At 41.2% G+C, this 21,189-nt stretch overlaps 2 protein-coding genes across 6 annotated transcripts in view; both read left to right on the top strand.

The window, feature by feature from the left end:
- Positions 1 to 53: 53 nt before the first annotated feature.
- erich2 (glutamate-rich 2) lies at positions 54 to 4,781 on the top strand. Its single transcript, XM_079840214.1, has 5 exons — positions 54 to 142; positions 293 to 459; positions 3,712 to 3,769; positions 3,877 to 3,948; positions 4,135 to 4,781. Exons 1-5 carry the CDS (start codon positions 136 to 138, stop codon positions 4,296 to 4,298), a joined length of 468 nt encoding a protein of 155 aa, XP_079696340.1. The 5' UTR covers positions 54 to 135; the 3' UTR covers positions 4,299 to 4,781.
- A 608-nt stretch (positions 4,782 to 5,389) lies between these two features.
- gad1b (glutamate decarboxylase 1b) overlaps positions 5,390 to 21,189 on the top strand; it is a 29,824-nt gene continuing 14,024 nt past the window's right edge. Inside the window, exons 1-6 of one of the 5 annotated variants that reach the window (XM_079840797.1) lie at positions 5,613 to 5,944; positions 6,959 to 7,086; positions 8,952 to 9,014; positions 11,559 to 11,702; positions 13,964 to 14,206; positions 15,082 to 15,172. In XM_079840797.1, coding sequence (XP_079696923.1) covers positions 7,011 to 7,086; positions 8,952 to 9,014; positions 11,559 to 11,702; positions 13,964 to 14,206; positions 15,082 to 15,172 — 617 coding nt within the window. In that variant the 5' untranslated portion in view covers positions 5,613 to 5,944; positions 6,959 to 7,010. Of the gene's footprint in view, positions 5,945 to 6,318; positions 6,629 to 6,728; positions 7,087 to 8,951; positions 9,015 to 11,558; positions 11,703 to 13,963; positions 14,207 to 15,081; positions 15,173 to 21,189 lie in introns of those variants that run through there. The other 4 variants (XM_079840796.1, XM_079840798.1, XM_079840800.1 and 1 more) reach the window with 4 other exon arrangements.

Below are 21,189 nucleotides of genomic sequence, written 5' to 3'. Positions count from 1 at the left end.
CTCCAGTGATCTCTAATAGTTTACCTTTTATCACCCATTTTTTTCAGCAGCAGAGGGTATAATGCCTCTAAAGCTCCGTCCTTCAGAAATGTAACCACGCATGGACATAAACTACCTAAACAGGTCCCTCATATTATGACAGGTACTGGATATCTTTTTTTTTTATCTTTTAGTCCATTTATTGTTCAACCCATTTGTCTCACAGGTCCTGAAGCATTTTGTGATGCCCATGGGCTCCTGTACAAATACAGTAGGGTCCAAAAAAAATTTTTTTTCTTATTTAAACATTTAGAAAAGCAAGGAGAATGTGAAGTCCAGTCAGAAAGTGTGCATGAACTACATTTCCAGGCCCCTCAAGTAGTGCCGTCTGCAAATGACCAGGATCCTCATGAGGTCCAAAGTGAAGAGGAAGAAAACGAGAGCGCAGAAGGACACGTGCCCCTTGAACTGTTTGCAGAGGTACACGTCATGTACATTCACATTTATGAATTTAGCAGACGTTTTTATCCAAAGCAACAAGGAATGCCAACTAGATTAAGAAGGAAGCAAGCTAGAGAAGAGGAGAAATGCAGAAAATGAATAGTAGTTTTGATGTGTTTGAAAATGGCTGCATCAAAGACACTTTTTTATTTAAAGGGAAAGTTCACCCAAAAATGAAAATTACCCCATGATTTACTCACCCTCAAGTTATACTAGGTGTATATGACATTCTTTCAGACGAATACAATCAGAGTTTTATTAAAGGGTTACTTCAGTGATATAGCATTAAGCTTTGTATCAGTAGAAACCCTGTAGTATATTTGAATGATGGTACTTTCCCCCCTCATATCCCCCTGAGAAGAGAGTATTATACATTTTATTTCTGGCCAAAAAATCCTCCGATGACGAAAATATCGTCATTTTGTGTCATCTGAGGATTTTTTGGCCAGAGGCTAAAAACTACAGCCAGTAGAAGGAGCTGTTCCGCAAGTTCTCAAGCCGCCCACAGGGGAGAGATCTCACGCACAGAATGTAAATGCGCTGCCGCTCGGCTTTCATAACGGAGCGGTGCAGAGCAAAGTGAGTGTTTCAACTTTTCAATGAATTCCTATGAAAGTTTAGCTTCCATATGCGATCAGAAAACGCGCCAGACTGAGAATGACAGCCGCGCTTACCTCAGCTCTGCTCAGCTCTTACTTCCCTCTCGTGCTGAATGAAATCTGACTCCTGTCCTGTGACTTTCGTTCGGCTCACTCACACTTTATTGAAAAGACACGTTCAGTTTTTAATTGTAGTGTTAATTCTCTAACTGAACAAAATTATTGTATTATTATGAAGATCAAAACGACGCTGGGGGCGGTGTAGGGAGTGGCCTCGTAGGGCAGCGAAGCAAGTGCATTCTTGGAGTTGTTGTCTTTCATCCACATGAGACAAAAATACATTTTCTATCTTTTCTCAGTCTAGAAATCACCAAATTCAAAAATAATTTCACATTTCTACAACATAAATGACACAGTTTAAATACACATTCATCTTCCCAGCGCTGAACTGCCCCTTTAAAGGGGTGATGAATTGAGAAATCAACTTTCCCTTGAGCCTTTGATATATAAAAGTTCATCGTAATATAAGAATATCCTGTAAGTTTCAGAGCTGAAAACTTCCTTGTTAGTCAAAGAAAAGCTGTTATTGACACAAGGCCCAAATAGCGATCAATCTCAGAATATGCCGACCACTGACGTAATAGGATGCAGAAGTACCGCCTCAAGCCCGCCCACCGACTCGTGGAGCTAAATGGATCGCGCTACTGAGCAATAAACATGACGGTTCCAGTTCATGTGCGTAAGACATTGCGTTTGTTCGCTTCATTTCACCGTGGAATCGATTGTAAACAAGATACAGGTTGAGACTGGATTTGCAGACATATTGAGATTAAAACACAATGCTGTCCCTTCTATATTGGATCCGACAGGAACGGTGCAACACACACTTATGTGAGTAAAACATGTTTTTTATAATAATAATTTGTTACATTTATATAGCGCTTTTCTAGGCACTCAAAGCTCTTTACATGGAAGGGGGGAATCTCCTTAACCACCACCAATGTGCAGCATCCACCTGGATGATGTGACGGCAGCCATGTTGTGCCAGAACGCCCACCACACACCAGCTGATTGGTGGAGAGGAGACAGAGTGATGAAAGCAATCGTATATATATGGGGATGATTAGGAGGCCATGATGGACAGGGGCCAATGGGCAAATTTGGCCAGGATGCCGGGGTTACACCCCTACTCTTTATCGAAGGACATATGGGATTTTTAATGACCACAGAGAGTCAGGACCTCGGTTTAACGTCTCATCCGAACGACGGTGTTTATTACAGTATAGTGTCCCCATCACTGTACTGGGGTGTTAGGATCCACACAGACCACAGGGTGAGCACCCCCTGTTGGCCTCACTAACACCTCTACCAGCAGCTACCTAGTTTTCCCAGTTGGTCTCCCATCCAGGTACTGACCAGGCTCAGCCCTGCTTAGCTTCAGTGGGAAATTATTGTATTATTATGAAGTCTTGGGCTACAGGGTGATATGCAAACAAGTTCAAGTTCAATTTTATTTGTATAGCACATTTCCAACAGCCCCCAGGTTGACCAAAGTGCTTTACAGAAGAGCAAGAATATCACACATACATATAAATAAACCACATAAAAATGTAAAAACCACCTATAGAAAAGTTTAACATATCACCGTAATCAGTACATTAAGGAAAATAAAAAAGTTTTTAGCAGGGACTTGAAAATAGACAAGGAAGGGGCCAGCCTAATCTCTAAAGGCAGGGTATTCCAAAGTCGTGGCCCTGCCACCGCAAATGCACGCTCACCTCTACGTTTTATTCTAGTGCGTGGAACGACCAACAAAGCCTGATCACAAGAACGGAGGCTTCTGGGTGGAGTATAGGAGTGAAGGAGTTCAGATAAATAGACAGGAGCTTTGTTATGTAGGGATTTATAAACGAAGAGGAGAATTTTGAAGTCTATTCTCTGACAAATCGGCAACCAGTGAAGGGATCTAAGAATCGGAGTGATGTGTTCATGTTTACGACACTTTAAAAGCAGTCTGGCAGCAGCATTTTGGACAAGCTGAAGTCACGCAATTTGAGATTTAGATATACCGCAATATAGGGAATTACAGTAATCTAGACGCGACGTAACAAACGCATGAACAGCCATTTCGAGAGTTTTTGGGGAGAAAACGTTTTTCAAACAAACCCATCAATTCGCTTCAGAAATTAACCATTAGGCAGTCGTGGCCTAATGGTTAGAGAGTCGGACTTGTAACCGGAAGGTTGCGGGTTCGAGTCTCAGGTCCAGCAGGAATTGTCGGTGGGGGGAATGATTAACCAGCGCCCTCAATAGGCTGCCCACTGCTCCGGGTCTGTGTGTGTGCACTTGGATGGGTTAAATGCAGAGCACAAATTCCAAGTATGGGTCACCATACTTGGCCACACGTCACTTCACTCACTCACTTAAGAGGCGTTACACTTTCTTCGTAAATTGAATATGGAAGGCGGTTCCCGTATTATTTTTTTAATATAATTCGTCTGAAAGAAGAATGTCACATACATCTAGGATGAGTAAATTATGGGATCATTTTCATTTTTGGGTGAACTATCCCTTTAAACTTCACCTTATAGAGATTGCAGCTAAACTTCTGTTTGTGTTTCTATGAATCCAGTTTCTACAGGCTGTGATGACAAAGAATTATCAACTCGCCAAGAAGCTCTGTCAGATGAGTAAGTAGCCATATGAATTAGTATTGTTAACTATAGTATTGTTATTTGGCATTTCTCACATCGTGATACTGATGTTTTCATCATTCTCATTCATTCTTTAAATTTAGTTTTAATTTATGAGCCCCAGAACTCAGAGGCCAAGAGCTTCCTGCCTCTCATTGAAGAAAAATTACTGATAGGTGAGTTCATAATCTATCTATCTATCTATCTATCTATCTATCTATCTATCTATCTATCTATCTATCTATCTATCTATCTATCTGTCTGTCTATCTGTCTGTCTGTGTTTCAAATAGGCATCTTTAATAATAAAACTTAAGTGTGTTGAATTCACCTTCTTTATCTCGATATCATTGTAACTTCTAGAAGCGGAGGAGGAATCTGATGATGATGATGACGATGATGATGCTGAATTTGACACATCTGATGATGATGATGATGGCGATGACGTTGAGGATGATGACGATGAGTCCACGGATAGCTCTGACACAGATGATGAAGGGTCCACTGAAAGCACAGACGATACATGATCATCATCATAAATTAACAACAGCAATCAATCTAATGTGGTGTGTTTCCCACAGCCCTAAAAGCATGCACAGTATTGTTTTGCTATTAATATGTCTTACGCTTATAAACAATGTGTGACGTGTCCAAAATATCACATATGCAGTTATGTCATATACTGGCTGGACATTAAATTATATTCTGCGTTAATTGTAATCTATCCCCCAGTTCCACAGACAAGGCTTAAAGGGACAGAATTTTCATTTTTGGGTGAACTATCCCTTTAAGTCCAGTCCCAGACTTCACTGACAGATCGTAAAATATGTCAGTGCCATTGTTTTGTCTCAAGATGCACAGCAGTAATGTGTTTTTTTTTCTTTTCTTTTCTAAGGTATGTTTATAAAAGCTACTTAAATACCATAACTGAACTAAGGTCTAGTCCTGCCTTAATTCAAGCCCTGTCTGTGAAACCAGGCCTATATGTCTTAATAAAATAGCTATTTCCTACTTCACTCTTTCTGTTTAGTTGTTCAAAGGGCGCAGGACTTTTTAGCGCCATCTGATGGAGGACAAAGAGCATTGTTTCACATATTTGACCGGGCTAGTTGTCACACAAGAAGGTTGTCTCATCTCAGCAACTATAATATTTTGAGTCAGAAGTTTAATTATAGCCTACAAATGCTTTTTTTTGTCTTAATTTTTTTGTGATTATACTATTATATTCACATTTTATACTATTTTTGTAATAGCTGTTGCACAGGTGAACACAGTAGGATAAAACCGATCGGTGCATTCGTTAAGATAACGATATATTCGTTCAAATATATATATATATATATATATATATATTTTTTTTTTTTTTTTTTGACAGGACTTTAATGTATGCGTCGACAGAAACTATAAAAAGCCACCCTGAGAAATACTGACTAGAGTGAAAAGGTGTGACAACTAGCCCCAGTCTCTTGTTAGCCGAGTGGAGCTGTCCAGGCGCCAGAGGAAACATGATAAGTTCGATCGGTAGAGGTTAAAAATGAACGATCTTACAGACACGAACAGAGCAGCTCAAGTGTTTTTCCAGGGCGCTGCCCAAAAATCCTTCGTTCAAGTTCAAGTTGGTCTGTTCTCTGTTGCCACCTCGTGGATCTGTTCCAGATGTCTCGTACAGGTTACAGCTGGAGCTGATCCACAAGTCGTGCATTAAATGAAAGAAGAAGAAAAAAACAAACATTAGGATGGAATGCTTACATTTGTTTTATTGTGTCCCTCCAAAACAACAACAATAAAAATGTGAGCTCGTCCTCATGATCTCTCTGCCTCTCTCTCCCTCCCTCTCTCTCACTCACCCTTTTCTCACTCCCACGCTATTTTGACGTGTGTGAATAGCCTATATATATATTTTTTTTTTACTCGGAGAATTAAACTTCATGTGTCTGATGACTTGAGTCCATGTAATAAGTCTCGAGATAAACCCGTGGATATTAACCCGTGGAAAAATCCAGCAGAAGTGAATTTTTGGAGATTCTCCAGTCGCCTTTTGAAGGATAAACACTGAATCAAGAACAGGCGCTGGATGGATTTTTATTTTCTTGTGCACTCTTCTTCGGCCACATCACGCGGTGTGAAACATCCTCCGCGTGCCATTTTACTGTGACACCTGTGACTTCGTAAGGTAAGCGCGCACCTTCATGCGGTTTGATCTAAATTTAAGCCTTTTTTTATTTTTTTATTTTTTAACGATATTGGGAAGATAGCAGTATTAGAAAGAAGAGCAGAACCTGTGCTGCTATAATAAATGCATATATATGATTTAAACCAGTTTCTGCCAATATTATGATTCTGTGCTCATACTGGAACAAAATAATGATCTAAAAACATGGTGTAATTTAACACATGAGTAGCGCAATGATTTTTTGACCATATTTCACAAACTCCGACAGTGATTGATGCGCATTATTTGAGGATATTTAAAGATCATCTTAATTGAGAAATCAATAAGTCACTCTTTTTTATACATTCTCTCTCTCTCTCTCTCTCTCTCTTTTTGGACGAGCACCGTTTAAGCTTCTGACCTTCTGTAAAATCCTCTGACACAAAGAAATATTATTTATCATCGTAATCATAACACTAATAATACCTTCAAACGATTATTTCTGTCCTGACTTCGTCGCCTTTGTTATGCGGGGGTTGAAGTGAACAGATTCTTCGTTTCTTCGCTTTAAATGATTCGATTTAAAGACCTCGTTACAGAGCCAATTAAGTCAGACTTCACGGTCTACTGCGCGCGGGAGCTCAAAGGGGCCGGTGCGTCTGGAGAACAGAACCGGACCGCCATCCAAAATACCAACTTATATAGGTCGGACTATTTTCAGAACTTACCTACAATTCTTTTCGTTATTTGTTAGGTGTGTGTGTGTTTCTCTCGTGCGGTAATGTGCGCTGTTCTATCAGAGCGCATTTCTGAACATGACAGAACACTGAGCGCGCGCGCGTGGCGCAAGACAAATTATCCTTGTGACGGGGAGTGAATTACTGCCATTTCATAAGGAGAATTTGATGCGTGAAATTGTGCTAGATAGTAGTCTATATACTTTATATGTGAGATATTAGCCAGTCTTGGATATAAGCAAGTGTTATTTGTGCCATCACTTTGTTTTGTCTTCATTTCTATATATTTTCCGTGTAGTGTGGGGTTTTTTTCTTCAGTCTGAAAGCAGTGAGGTGTTTCTCCTGGACTGATGGCGTCTTCTGCACCTTCTTCCTCGGCTGGTGATATGGACCCAAACACGGCTAATTTACGACAACCTGCCACAAGTAGGTCTCTCTGGATAACGCGTTTTTCACTTGGCTTGTTTACTCCGTGGGGTGGCGATGTTCATCACTGCCGTGAAAAACACACAGCGCCGTGTGAAATGTCTATTAGCTGACAGTTTGAGAGACGAATAATAAATGATAGATAGATAGATAGATAGATAGATAGATAGATAGATAGATAGATAGATAGATAGATAGATAGATAGATAGATAGATAGATAGATAGATAGATAGATAGATAGATAGATAGATAGATAGATAGATAGATAGATAGATAGATAGATAGATAGATATTAAAACGAGAACACCTGATCTTTTTATTACAAAAAAGATTATTGTAATAATATATTATAGTTTTAATAAGGTTACAGTTTTCGTCATAAAAATATAAATTCTTCAATTGCATGGAGATTGATTAGACTATGTATATAGATGTAGTTGTAGTAATAATAACAACAACAATAATCTTATACGATATAGGCCTATATTGTATTTCTTCTATGCAATTTTCTGGATAGAGTTTTAGTCTCAGTTCATTCCTGCAGATTACAAATGAAAATAGCATGTCAATTGTATTCTTGTTTTTTCTCTCAAATAAAAGCATACTTCTGCCATAATTGCGTATTGCAGTTAATTATGGCCCCGATCTTTGAACAATAGTCCTGCATTTTGTCTCGTTTTAGGGGAGCTTGAATAACAGCAATCAGCCGTCGTCTGCTCTCAACAGACCCACCTTAATAGCGTAATTACAAAAATTACCCGCCATCACGGTCCAATTCACATTTTCCTTTGTAAAAATGCCCGAGTCAAGATTTTTTTTTTTAAGAAAGAAAAATACATAATAGGAACGGGTTTGACCTGATTTTTATGAGATTTAATAAAACCTTCGTGTATAGATATATGCAAAATAAATAAATAAAAATGTCATGCTATAAAGATGTCGTAGACTAAATGTGTTTTTATGCTATATAAATGTTGATATAAATTGTAAAAGAATTATGTGTTGTGCTGTTTGTTGTGTGTGTGTGTGTGTATGTGTGTGTGTGCCTGTGTGTGTATGTTCTGCGTGTTTTGCTATTATCTCCCTGCCAAGCTCTATCTCACGCTCACTGACCTGAGGGGCGCGCGCTGTCTCTGCCTCATCTGACAGCGCGCGCCTGGGGCAGATAGAGCTAGATCTGCCCCTCAGACAAAACCCACCCCAGAGATAAATTCATATCAGACTATTGATGATAATAATAATAATAATTCACCTTCTTTTCTTATCGCTCTATATGCACATTTCATGCAAACACGCACCCACATATTGTTTATATAAATGATAATTTCCCCTTGCTGAATAGTGTTCAGTATGTTGCTTACTGTTGTGGTGTGTGCTCGTTCTATTTCACTTTCAGCATCTAAAGTGTATGGCTGCATCTGTCTGGTCACTAATGCTAGAGGTCATTCGTGTGTTTTTTGGAATTGTACACTTTCTAGGCTCCCTGTGTGACGGCTGGCAAGTCAAACACAAGCGTTTCACTCAATTAATTCCGAGACCTCATTTCATGCCCGCTTATTTTAAACCGCCTCTTTGCCGGATGTGTGCCACCATCTATTAGCTGCCTGCCTCTCTGATAGCCTCTATTGATTGCTTGATGAAAATCAAGCCCTTTCAACAAAAACCTGAAATAGACGCATAGAAGAAGAAAAGAGCCACACGTCCGACAAAGACCCGCGTCTGTTGCGCACTTTCATTGTCTTCTGCGTCAATGCATGTTGACCCTTAATTTTGCGCTTTCTTAGGCGCGCACATCCTCATCCACAGCATTGATAATAAAATCAAATATGGGATGTTGAACAGCTCTCCAAACGTCTCGTTTTAGCCTGCGACGCGTGGTACGGGGTTGCGCACGGATGCACGAGGAAACTGGGCATGAAGATATGTGGTAAGTCACAGTGCCAACATTATTTCAGTCTTCAAAGGGCGCATGAGGTCAGTCAAGGTGCCAAAGTGGAGGGCACCTTTAACCATGCCGTTGTTGCTCTGTTGACCCAGGTGTGAATACATATGCCCTAGATAGGGAGCGAGAGACTGTCATTGCGTGTTTCCATCACACTAAAGGTCAGCGAGCTGTTATTTACCCTGTAGGCTACTGTGTGAACAGGGTCTTAGTCTTTTGTTCCCCCGTATCACCCCTTGTTCACTCTCATTATTATTTTCTGGACAAAATAAAAGAAATCAGCCCCGAACAAGAGTTTTTTTTTTTTTTTTTTTTTGGTTTTTCGACAAGAGAAGAGAAAAATAGCCTGTAGAGAGTGTGAATCATCAGTCTGGATGGAAATATTTTCTCACGGTCACTTAGATAGCTTTTCGCAACTGGATTTGAAACTATATATCAGGAGAAAAAAGGGGCTGCCGGTGTTGCTCTCTCTAGTCTATTAGTTTCCTGGTGGGTGGTGCTCTGTCTCTCTCTCAACTTGTCTTTTTACGCCACGCTGCTTTTTATAGCCTGCTAAAAGATATGAAGAGGATTGGGTGTTTTTAAGATGATGACGTCTGGGAGGATGTGGCCAATGCTCCTGGTGAACTTTCAATCGTTGTATTCCTGTTTCTCAAGGCCAGATCCTCTGGATTCAATTTTGCCTAATATATTTTTGTTTAAAAAAAAAAGAACGCGTAATGAGAACTATGCCCCGATAATTGCGAAATCATGGATCGAATTAGTAATAGGTTTTTACATCCTACAACCTACGGACAAAAAAATATGATCATTCTGTCATTAAAATTGTATATGTAGCCTATGTAATAAATATCTGGAAATTACGCGCCCCAGCTGCATATTCTGCTGTAGTTTGAGCTCATATAAAAAGCGTGTAAATAATTTCTATCTATCTATCTATCTATCTATCTATCTATATATCTATCTATCTATCTATCTATCTATCTATCTATCTATCTATCTATCTATCTATCTATCTATCTATCTATCTATCTATCTATCTATCTATCTATCTATCTATCTATCTATCTATCTATCTATCTATCTATCTATCTATCTATCTATCTATCTATCTATCTATCTATTTATCTATCTATCTATCTATCTATCTATCTATCTATCTATCTATCTATCTATCTATCTATCTATCTATCTATCTATCTATCTATCCCCCTCCCCTCTCTCTCTCTCTCTCTCTCTCTCTCTCTCTCTCTCTCTATATATATATATATATATATATATATATATATATATATATATATATATATATATATATATATATATATATATCCTATATATATCATCTAATTGTTCTTAATTTGTTTCTTTCTTTATGCATTTATTTATGAAGCAAATTTTATATTTTTGGAGAGAGAGCTCATGCAGAAATGTATCTGAATAGACTCATTTTAACGATTTAAATAAACGAGATTAATGCGTAATCCGGTGTGTAAATCATATTTTAACGAGAAGATTCATCGCATTTCAAAGGTAAATCGTTTCTATTTTATCAGAGGTGATGTTTTATTTTAATTGCATGCACAATAAACATTCTCAACCTGGCTGTGAAGACCAAAAAGCCTTTGGTCTTTAGCATTAGACAAAACAGAAAAATCCATTTTGATAGCCGCAATAAAATCGTGTCGCCTACTGATGTTCAGCGCATCGCCAAAGATTTACGGCATCGAATAGTCATTAGCTCTTATCAGAACCGAGCCTGAATGAGAGAGATTGGGCTGCATGGTGGGCAGAGGGGAGTATTAACGGAGGCCTGTTTTCTCTGATAATATTGTGTGATAGTCCTGCTCAAAATGAAAGAGATAACCGGCACGGAAAGACACCCGGGCCCTCGTGACCGAAAGACGGATGCTCTAAGGAAATATGCTGTTAAATATTGAAAAATATTTTTTATAATCTAACTAACCATCTGTGTGACCAATGTTTCAGAATATTTAATAGCTACGCAGACCTCCATAAATAAAATCAGTCAAAATTATAAAGAATCTATGCGTTATGAACGAACCATATTTTTGACTCTCTTAAACGGGTCTTTGTGCTTTGCCTAAACATGTTTGTTCATGTTCACGTAAGATGCTCCAATAAAGCATCCTCGATGGATCTATTGAATGTGCCTGTCGGCAGTTAATGTCATGGAGCATCTGGTCAGTCAAGCGGAATGTGAAGGATGATATAGAGCCAAACTCAACTGTGTTTCAACATGGGTTTCATGATCCAAAAAAACACACCCTACATGTCCTCTGATGTCATGGCTACACTAGCACCTCTGAACCCCAACCAATCCATAAATAGCGCTGTCCCACTAAAACCCCAGCCACTGGAATCACCCTTAGGTATAAATACCAGAGCGCAAACCTGCTGTTAGTTGCTTATGTTAAGCAACTGGTTGGAGATATAACTTTCCCCCCCTAGCATCCAGAATCAAGGCTGAGGATATGTTTTGCAATTCTCCCCCCTGTTGTAATGATGCAGGTTTCCTGCAGAAGAACAACAGCCTGGATGAGAAGAGTCGTATGGTGGGAGCCTTCAAGGAGAGCGGGAAGAACCAGCTGACGTGTGACAACAGCGAGCACTTCACGCGCGCAGAGATAGACTTCTCCAACCTGTTCGCTCGAGGTAACGACACCCTTCTCATTCTTTATGCTACATTTGAACTCCTAAGGATCTAAACCTCCTAAGACCCAGGGGGAAAATGTTGTCGTTACATTAATTAGAGCATAAGAAACAAATTGGATAAAAAAAATAATTATTATATTTTATTCATATGTTATGCCAGGACTCAGTTGTTTAAAAAAATAAAAATGACATATAGGCAAAAAAAGGAGTGTTTTTCCTTCACCAATCAATTTTTAGGTTTGAGGATTTTCTTAAACCAAACGTTGTTTAAAGATGATTCTCAACTATGTTATGAGAGATATAACAGAATGATTTGATATACCATTTTACTTCATGCAAAATAGCCATACATGGGTTTCCAATTCAGTGCAATGTATCTATATGCTGGATCTAATTTGCATATTAATGTGATCATGGAGCAACATGTAATGAAAAAAGGAGTGTAATGGGAGTAATAGTTGGCAACATTTTCATAATAATATCTAATACTTTATAGGAATATTGATACGTAATTTATTTCCCTACATTTAAAAAAAAAGGTTCTATATGGCACCAAAAATGGTTCTTGGCTCGTAATCATAGGGGAACCTTTTTCAGTGCTATATAGCACCAATTTTGGTACTTCAGTGGTTCTTCAGAGGTTCTTTAGAGGTGCTATATAGCACCTTAGTCAAAGAACCGCTGAAGAACCACTGAAGCACCAAAATTGGTGCTATAGGGGTTTTCAAACTGGGGTCCGGGGACCCCCATGGGTCCTCCAGAAGGTTCTAAAGGGGTCCCCAGAACATTTCAGAGTATAAAAAGACAAAGTAAAAATGCATAAAGTCTACCGAATATTCTAACGGTTTCATTTCTAAATGTTTCTCTCCTTTCTTGCCGTATACATTCCAGAATTGTATATGTTTGCTTTGTATCTTTCTAGAGAGTTTTTCTCACTATAGTCCCCTTTATTTCGCTCACTGGGGTTGTAAAGCTGTTTTCTTAACACAGTACTTACGCTGCTTACATACATTTATTGTGAAAGTTGCTTATACAAATAATTTTTAATTGAAAATATTCTTCTTCTGGGTTATACATCCAACATTAATAGCCAATTTAAGTTGGGAAACAATATGTTGTATTTATAATGTCACACTTACTATTTATCTAACAGTTTAAATGTTTTTTCGTACATAAAAATAGATGGATTTTAGGAAGGGGGTCCCTCATAAAGGTTCATCATATTTAGGGGTCCTTGGCATCATAAAGTTTGAAACCCCCTGCTATATAGCACTAAAAAAGGTTCCCCTATGATTACGAGCCAAGAACCATTTTTGTTGCCATATAGAACCTTTTTTTTTAGAGTGTATTCACTTTCTGTGTCTCCCAAAATGCCTGATAAACGTGTTTTAAGTCCCGGTGTCCTCTACAGTGGATATTTATGAAATCAATGCCCTGTTTCGTAACAGAAAGTAACATTTTGATTAGAAACCCCATAACATTTTCCTGATATGTTGATTTATAACAAACTATTTGAAAAGTAGTCCGATTTAAATGATAATCACGAAATATTGACTAAGGAGAAGTTGAAATGATTTCTCTGAAAAGCCCTTTCTCTTTACAGGACATCCAGACTTAAAACTGTGACATGTATGGTGTTCAAAAAAAATCACTAAAATATAATGTCCTCGTACGTGGACAGGGGCACTCGGGACGCTAAAAAACCAAACAATTAGAAGTTAAAGAAATAGAATTGAATAGTCGCATTGCATTATAAACTAAAATCATGATGAAAATCATCACGTATAGGCTACTGTATATATGAAAGGGAAATGCTTCTTCTTTGCACTGGTTTGTAATTTAATATTTTTTTCCTTTGCAAATGTTTCAAACAACATTTTTTACATTTACATTTATGCATTTGGCAGATGCTTTTATCCAAAGCGACTTACAGTGCACTAATTACAGGAACAATCCCCCTGGAGCAACATGGAGTAAAGTGCCTTGCTCAAGGACACACTGGTGGTGACCAGCCACCATTTTTATTTCATGTTTTGTCCCCCATGTGCTTTAATGACAGCAGCACTTGATTAAAGACATCTTGTGCTTCCATGCAAGTACAAGGAGTTCACATGATCAATGCCATTCATTGAGTAGTGACCTAGAAATGTTTAAATTCCCAAATTTGGGTTCAAAGTTTTCACCTCCACCACTTCAACCCCACTTATTTTATTTGTATATATGACAACACCTCTTATCTTTACATGCTTACTCTATTCTAGATCTACTGCCTGCTAAAAATGGCGAGGAACCCACAATTCAGTTTCTTCTTGAAGTGGTGGAGATCCTCACCAATTACGTTCGCAAGACCTTCGACAGATCCACCAAAGTACTGGACTTCCATCACCCTCACCAGCTCCTGGAGGGGATGGAGGGCTTCAACCTGGAGCTGTCTGATCAACCAGAGTCGCTGGAGCAGATCCTGGTGGACTGCAGAGACACGCTCAAGTATGGAGTGAGAACAGGTACAGGCCAATGTAACTATTTCTCACATCGACCAGTCATCAACATTAGTTTATCTTCAACCATAGAATGAATATTATTTATATCTTACAACAGATATTTCAGCGGATTCTGATTTTAAACCATGAATTCCTACAGGTTCTCCCCGTTTATCCACATAAGATATATCTGTATTATATCAAATGTGTTTTCTGCAGGTCTGTTATGTCGAAAGTTTAAATGAATTCGATGTGTCTTCAAATGAGTTTGACATATCTCAGGCAGAAAAAAACTTCATTTTATGTATGAAAGCAAACAGAAAGTAAATGATCTAATGACCTAAGAACCACTTGGATGTTTTGCTTTCTAATGCATTGAACCACATTTTAAGCATGACTTAAAGTATGCATTTATTTATTCAAGAATGACAGTTAATACATTTATGATTTTACAAAAGATTTCAATTTCAATTTCCATTTTTTAGAAAAATAAAATTTCTATTAATCAAAGAATCGATTTATAATAATCAGAAATATTTCTTGAGCAGCAAATCATCATATTAGAATGATTTCTGAAGGATCATGTGACAAAAAACAGCTTTGATCACAGGAATAAATTATATTTAAAATATATCCTCATAGAAAACAGTAATTTTAATTTGTAATAATGATTCACAATATTTCTGTTTTTACTGTATTTTTGCTCAAATAAATGCAGCCTTGATGAGCAGAAGAGACTTCTTTCAAAAACATTAAACTCTTACCAACCCCAAACTCTTGAACAGCAGTGTATAGCTGACATGTGGAAAGTATTTTTGGTCTGGTTGTTTAATTTTATGTTATTAAACAGTATTTGTTTGTACTTTTGTTCTTATAGTTCCTGTAAAATCTCTTCTCAGGTCATCCTAGATTTTTCAATCAACTTTCATCTGGACTGGACATCCTTGGTCTCGCTGGAGAATGGCTCACCTCTACTGCCAACACTAACATGTGAGTTATTCAAATCAGCCTGATCTCCTCTCCTCTCCTCTAGTCTCCTCTCCTCTCCTCTCCTGTAGTCTCCTCTCCTCCCCTCTAGTCTCCTCTCCTCTAGTCTCCTCTCCTCCCCTCTAGTATCCTCTCCTCTAGTCTAGTCTCCTCTAGTCTCCTCTCCTCCCCTCTAGTATCCTCTCCTCTAGTCTAGTCTCCTCTAGTCTCCTCTCCTCCCCTCTAGTATCCTCTCCTCTAGTCTAGTCTCCTCTAGTCTCCTCTCCTCCCCTCTAGTATCCTCTCCTCTAGTCTAGTCTCCTCTCCTCCCCTCTAGTATCCTCTCCTCTAGTATCCTCTCCTCTAGTCTAGTCTCCTCTCCTCCCCTCTAGTCTCCTCCCCTCTAGTATCCTCTCCTCTAGTCTAGTCTCCTCTAGTCTCCTCTCCTCCCCTCTAGTATCCTCTCCTCTAGTCTAGTCTCCTCTCCTCCCCTCTAGTATCCTCTCCTCTAGTCTCTCCTCTCCTCTAGTTTTGTCCCCTATAGTCTCCTCTAGTCTCCTCTCCTCTCCTCCCCTCCCCTCTAGTCTCCTCTCTTCTAGTATCCTCTCCTCTAGTCCCTCCTCTCCTCTAGTTTCGTCCCCTCTAGTCTCCTCTCCTCTAGTCTCCTCTCTTCTAGTCTCCTCTCCTCTAGTCTCCTCTCCTCCCCTCTAGTTTCCTCTCCTCTAGTCTCTCCTCTCCTCTAGTTTTGTCCCCTATAGTCTCCTCCCCTCCCCTCTAGTCTCCTCTCTTCTAGTATCCTCTCCTCTAGTCTCTCCTCTCCTCTAGTTTCGTCCCCTCTAGTCTCCTCTCTTCTAGTCTCCTCTCCTCTAGTCTCCTCTCCTCTAGTCTCCTCTCTTCTAGTCTCCTCTCCTCTAGTCTCCTCTCCTCTAGTCTCCTCTCCTCTAGTCTCCTAGTCTCCTCTCCTCTAGTCTCCTCTCCTCTAGTCTCCTCTCCTCTAGTCTCCTCCCCTCCCCTCTAGTCTCCTCTCTTCTAGTATCCTCTCCTCTAGTCTCTCCTCTCCTCTAGTTTTGTCCCCTCTAGTCTCCTCTCCTCTAGTCTCCTCTCTCCTAGTCTCCTCTATTCTAGTCTCCTCTCCTCTAATCTCCTCCCCTCTAGTTTTGTCCCCTCTAGTCTCCTCCCCTCTAGTCTCCTCTCTTCTAGTCTCCTCTCTTCTAGTCTCCTCTCCTCTAGTCTCCTCTCTTCTAGTCTCCTCTCCTCTAGTCTCCTCCCCTCTAGTCTCCTCTCTTCTAGTCTCCTCTATTGTAGTCTCCTCTCTCCTAGTCTCCTCTATTCTAGTCTCCTCTCCTCTAGTCTCCTCTCCTCTAGTCTCCTCTCCTCTAGTCTCCTCCCCTCTAGTCTCCTCTCTTCTAGTCTCCTCTCTTCTAGTCTCCTCTCCTCTAGTCTCCTCCCCTCTAGTCTCCTCTCTTCTAGTCTCCTCTAGTCTCCTCCCCTCCCCTCCCCTCTAGTCTCCTCCCCTCTAGTCTCCTCTCCTCTAGTCTCATCTCCTCTAGTCTCATCTCCTCCCCTCCCCTCCCCTCCCCTCTAGTCTCCTCTCCTCTTGTCTCCTCTCCTCTAGTCTCCTCTCCTCTAGTCTCATCTCATCTAGTCTCATCTCCTCCCCTCCCCTCTCCTCTAGTCTCCTCTCCTCCAGTCTCATCTCCTCTAGTCTCATCTCCTCCCCTCCCCTCCCCTCTAGTCTCCTCTCCTCTAGTCTCCTCTCCTCTAGTCTCATCTCCTCCCCTCCCCTCTCCTCTAGTCTCCTCTCCTCCAGTCTCATCTCCTCTAGTCTCATCTCCTCCCCTCCCCTCCCCTCCCCTCTAGTCTCCTCTCCTCTAGTCTCCTCTCCTCTAGTCTCATCTCCTCTAGTCTCATCTCCTCCCCTCTAGTCTCATCTCCTCTAGTCTCATCTCCTCTAGTCTCCTCTCCTCTAGTCTCCTCTCCTCTAGTCTCATCTCCTCCCCTCTAGTCTCATCTCCTCTAGTCTCATCTCCTCCCCTCCCATCCCCTCTAGTCTCCTCCCCTCTAGTCTCCTCTCCTCTAGTCTCCTCTCCTCTAGTCTCCTCTCCTCTTGTCTCATCTCCTCCCCTCTAGTCTCATCTCCTCTAGTCTCATCTCCTCTAGTCTCCTCTCCTCTAGTCTCCTCTCCTCCCCTCTAGTATCCTCTCCTCTAGTCTCTCCTCTCCTCTAGTTTTGTCCCCTATAGTCTCCTCTAGTCTCATCTCCTCTAGTCTCATCTCCTCCCCTCCCATCCCCTCTAGTCTCCTCCCCTCTAGTCTCCTCTCCTCTAGTCTCCTCTCCTCTAGTCTCCTCTCCTCTTGTCTCATCTCCTCCCCTCTAGTCTCATCTCCTCTAGTCTCATCTCTTCTAGTCTCCTCTCCTCTAGTCTCCTCTCCTCCCCTCTAGTATCCTCTCCTCTAGTCTCTCCTCTCCTCTAGTTTTGTCCCCTATAGTCTCCTCTAGTCTCCTCTCTTCTAGTATCCTCTCCTCTAGTCTCTCCTCTCCTCTAGTTTCGTCCCCTCTAGTCTCCTCTCCTCTAGTCTCCTCTCTTCTAGTCTCCTCTCCTCTAGTCTCCTCTCCTCTAGTCTCCTCTCTTCTAGTCTCCTCTCCTCTAGTCTCCTCTCTTCTAGTCTCCTCTCCTCTAGTCTCCTCTCCTCTAGTCTCCTCTCCTCTAGTCTCCTCTCCTCTAGTCTCCTCTCTTCTAGTCTCCTCTCCTCTAGTCTCCTCTCTTCTAGTCTCCTCTCCTCTAGTCTCCTCTCCTCTAGTCTCCTCTCCTCTAGTCTCCTCTCCTCTAGTCTCCTAGTCTCCTCTCCTCTAGTCTCCTCTCCTCTAGTCTCCTCTCCTCTAGTCTCCTCTCTTCTAGTCTCCTCTCCTCTAGTCTCCTCTCCTCTAGTCTCCTCTCTTCTATTGTCCTCTCCTCTAGTCTCCTCTAGTCTCCTCACCTCTAGTCTCCTAGTCTCCTCTCCTCTAGTCTCCTCTCCTCTAGTCTCCTCTCCTCTAGTCTCCTCTCCTCTAGTCTCCTCTCTTCTAGTCTCCTCTCCTCTAGTCTCCTCTCCTCTAGTCTCCTCTCCTCTAGTCTCATCTCCTCTAGTCCCCTCCCCTCCCCTCCCCTCTAGTCTCATCTCCTCTAGTCTCCTCTTCTAGTATCCTCTCCTCTAGTCTCTCCTCTCCTCTAGTTTCGTCCCCTCTAGTCTCCTCTCCTCTAGTCTCCTAGTCTCCTCTCCTCTAGTCTCCTCTCCTCTAGTCTCCTCTAGTCTCCTCTCCTCTAGTCTCCTCTCTTCTAGTCTCCTCTCCTCTAGTCTCCTCTCCTCTAGTCTCCTCTCCTCTAGTCTCCTCTCCTCTAGTCTCATCTCCTCTAGTCCCCTCCCCTCTAGTCTCATCTCCTCTAGTCTCCTCTTCTAGTATCCTCTCCTCTAGTCTCTCCTCTCCTCTAGTTTCGTCCCCTCTAGCCTCATCTCCTCTAGTCCCCTCCCCTCCCCTCCCCTCTAGTCTCATCTCCTCTAGTCTCCTCTTCTAGTATCCTCTCCTCTAGTCTCTCCTCTCCTCTAGTTTCGTCCCCTCTAGTCTCCTCTCCTCTAGTCTCCTCTCTTCTAGTCTCCTCTCCTCTAGTCTCCTCTCCTCTAGTCTCCTCTCCTCTAGTCTCCTCTCCTCTAGTCTCCTCTCCTCTAGTCTCCTCTCTTCTAGTCTCCTCTCCTCTAGTCTCCTCTCCTCTAGTCTCCTCTCCTCTAGTCTCATCTCCTCTAGTCCCCTCCCCTCCCCTCCCCTCTAGTCTCATCTCCTCTAGACTCCTCTTCTAGTCTCCTCTCCTCTAGTCTCCTCTCCTCTAGTCTCCTCTCTTCTAGTGTCCTCTCCTCTAGTCTCCTCTCCTCTAGTCTCCTCTCCTCTAGTCTCCTAGTCTCCTCTCCTCTAGTCTCCTCTCCTCTAGTCTCCTCTCCTCTAGTCTCCTCTCCTCTAGTCTCCTCTCCTCTAGTCTCCTCTCCTCTAGTCTCATCTCCTCTAGTCTCATCCCCTCCCCTCCCCTCCCCTCCCCTCCCCTCCCCTCCCCTCTAGTCTCCTCTCCTCTAGACTCCTCTCCTCTAGACTCCTCTTCTAGTCTCCTCTCCTCTAGTCTCCTCTCCTCTAGTCTCCTCTCCTCTAGTCTCCTAGTCTCCTCTCCTCTAGTCTCCTCTCCTCTAGTCTCCTCTCCTCTAGTCTCCTCTCCTCTAGTCTCATCTCCTCTAGTCTCATCCCCTCCCCTCCCCTCCCCTCCCCTCCCCTCTAGTCTCCTCTCCTCTAGTCTCCTCTCCTCTAGACTCCTCTTCTAGTCTCCTCTCCTCTAGTCTCCTCCCCTCTAGTCTCCTCTCTTCTAGTCTCCTCTTCTAGTCTCCTCTCCTCTAGTCTCCTCTCCTCTAGTCTCCTCTCTTCTAGTCTCCTCTTCTAGTCTCCTCTCCTTTCCTCTCAGTGGGGTCATTTGGAAATAACAACATGTTGTCTGTGTTATGTATGAAAGTATTTCCATTGCTCTGAGGTTATGTAAAGGGTTTGTTTGAACGCTATGGCTAGAGGTGCTGTCTTTGTCAACTTTGTATCGAGTGATGTCTCTGATTGTTGTAACCACCCCGGTGCCCTCCAGGCGTGTGAGATTGCATATTGATCAGCCCACAGAGTTATACATTTGGCCACTGCACTACATGATATAAAGAGCAAATTGACTTGATCTGTTTTATTGGACATTTCTGTCTGATGAGTTGCTCATGCGGAGTACAAAGGTGATTAGGAAAGAAACAATAGTATAGATTGCACTGACACATTGAATATTTTTGTTCCTTTTTTAATTGCAGAAAACACATAGGTATAGAGTGATTTATTTTTTTAGGTCAACCCGGAATACAACTTTCCCTCGACAAACTCTGTGACCAAAAAAAGTTTATGATTCCATCATGATAACCACAACTTTTATGAATTTTGAAGCCTAAATACAATCGGCAGAAGTGAAAAACTTAACAAATGAACTACACCACGGTCACATGACTTCAACGTCACCACCATTACGCTTCCAACAACTTTTAAAGTATTTATTTAAAAGCATTTTCCCTGAAAGTTTGAGTTAGAACAGTTTTAAAGAGTGTGATTATAAACAGAACGAGGCTGTGAAGAAGCTGCAGATGAGTTTCAGCTGATGACATTTAAAGGCACAATATGTAAGATTTTTGGATTAAAATATCCAAAAACCACTAGAACAATGTTATATAATTTGTTGACTTGTGAAGGCCTACATTATCCCAAATGTTTTCTAGAATGTTTAAATCCAGAGAAACAAGCAATTTTAAGCAGGACACAGAGCGTGTCCGCGGGTCGCCTATCAATGACATCATACCCGCCTTACCCTTGATTACCCTTGGTTTTGTTTTGTAGAAACCATGGAAACACCAAAGACGCTTTAATATGTCATGTTTTATTAGACAGGTGAGCAACTGTTTGGATCCATTGATCGACAGAAAACTAATTATTTAAACAAAAAGACGAAGTGTGTTGAGCAATATAACAGTTCAACTGTTTAAAACTCGTTTTCTTGATTTACCGTGAGTACCATGTTTTACCATATCTAATATCGATCTAGCTTACTGCAGTGTGCAGCTCGTGTCTCATAGTAGCCGCAGAGCAAATGCACAGAGTAGCATTATATAACATAACTTTTCAACACACTCAAATATATCTAATATGATAAAACAGTGCTGCGTTATCCCACATACGCATAAGTGGATGAAGCAGAAGCGCCTGTGTTTTGAATAAGCGACCTCTAGTGGTAAAAATTACATATTGTGTCTTTAATGTCCCTGACAGCCTAGTCCCATTTAGTCACTTGTTAGCAACCACCTTTTTTTAAAAGCTTAAAAAAGTGGGGTATCACTGATGTATTTTGTCAGAATAAAACGTGAAAATATCTTGAGCTTGTGTTATTTCAGACATTTAACCAAAAACCCATTGACATTGGGATGATGGAAACTAGAAGTACTAAAATGCTA

The sequence above is a fragment of the Gobio gobio genome (assembly GCF_949357685.1).
Source record: "Gobio gobio genome assembly, chromosome: 17".
Classification (NCBI taxonomy): domain Eukaryota; kingdom Metazoa; phylum Chordata; class Actinopteri; order Cypriniformes; family Gobionidae; genus Gobio; species Gobio gobio.
This window is presented reverse-complemented; position numbering and strand designations above follow the sequence as displayed.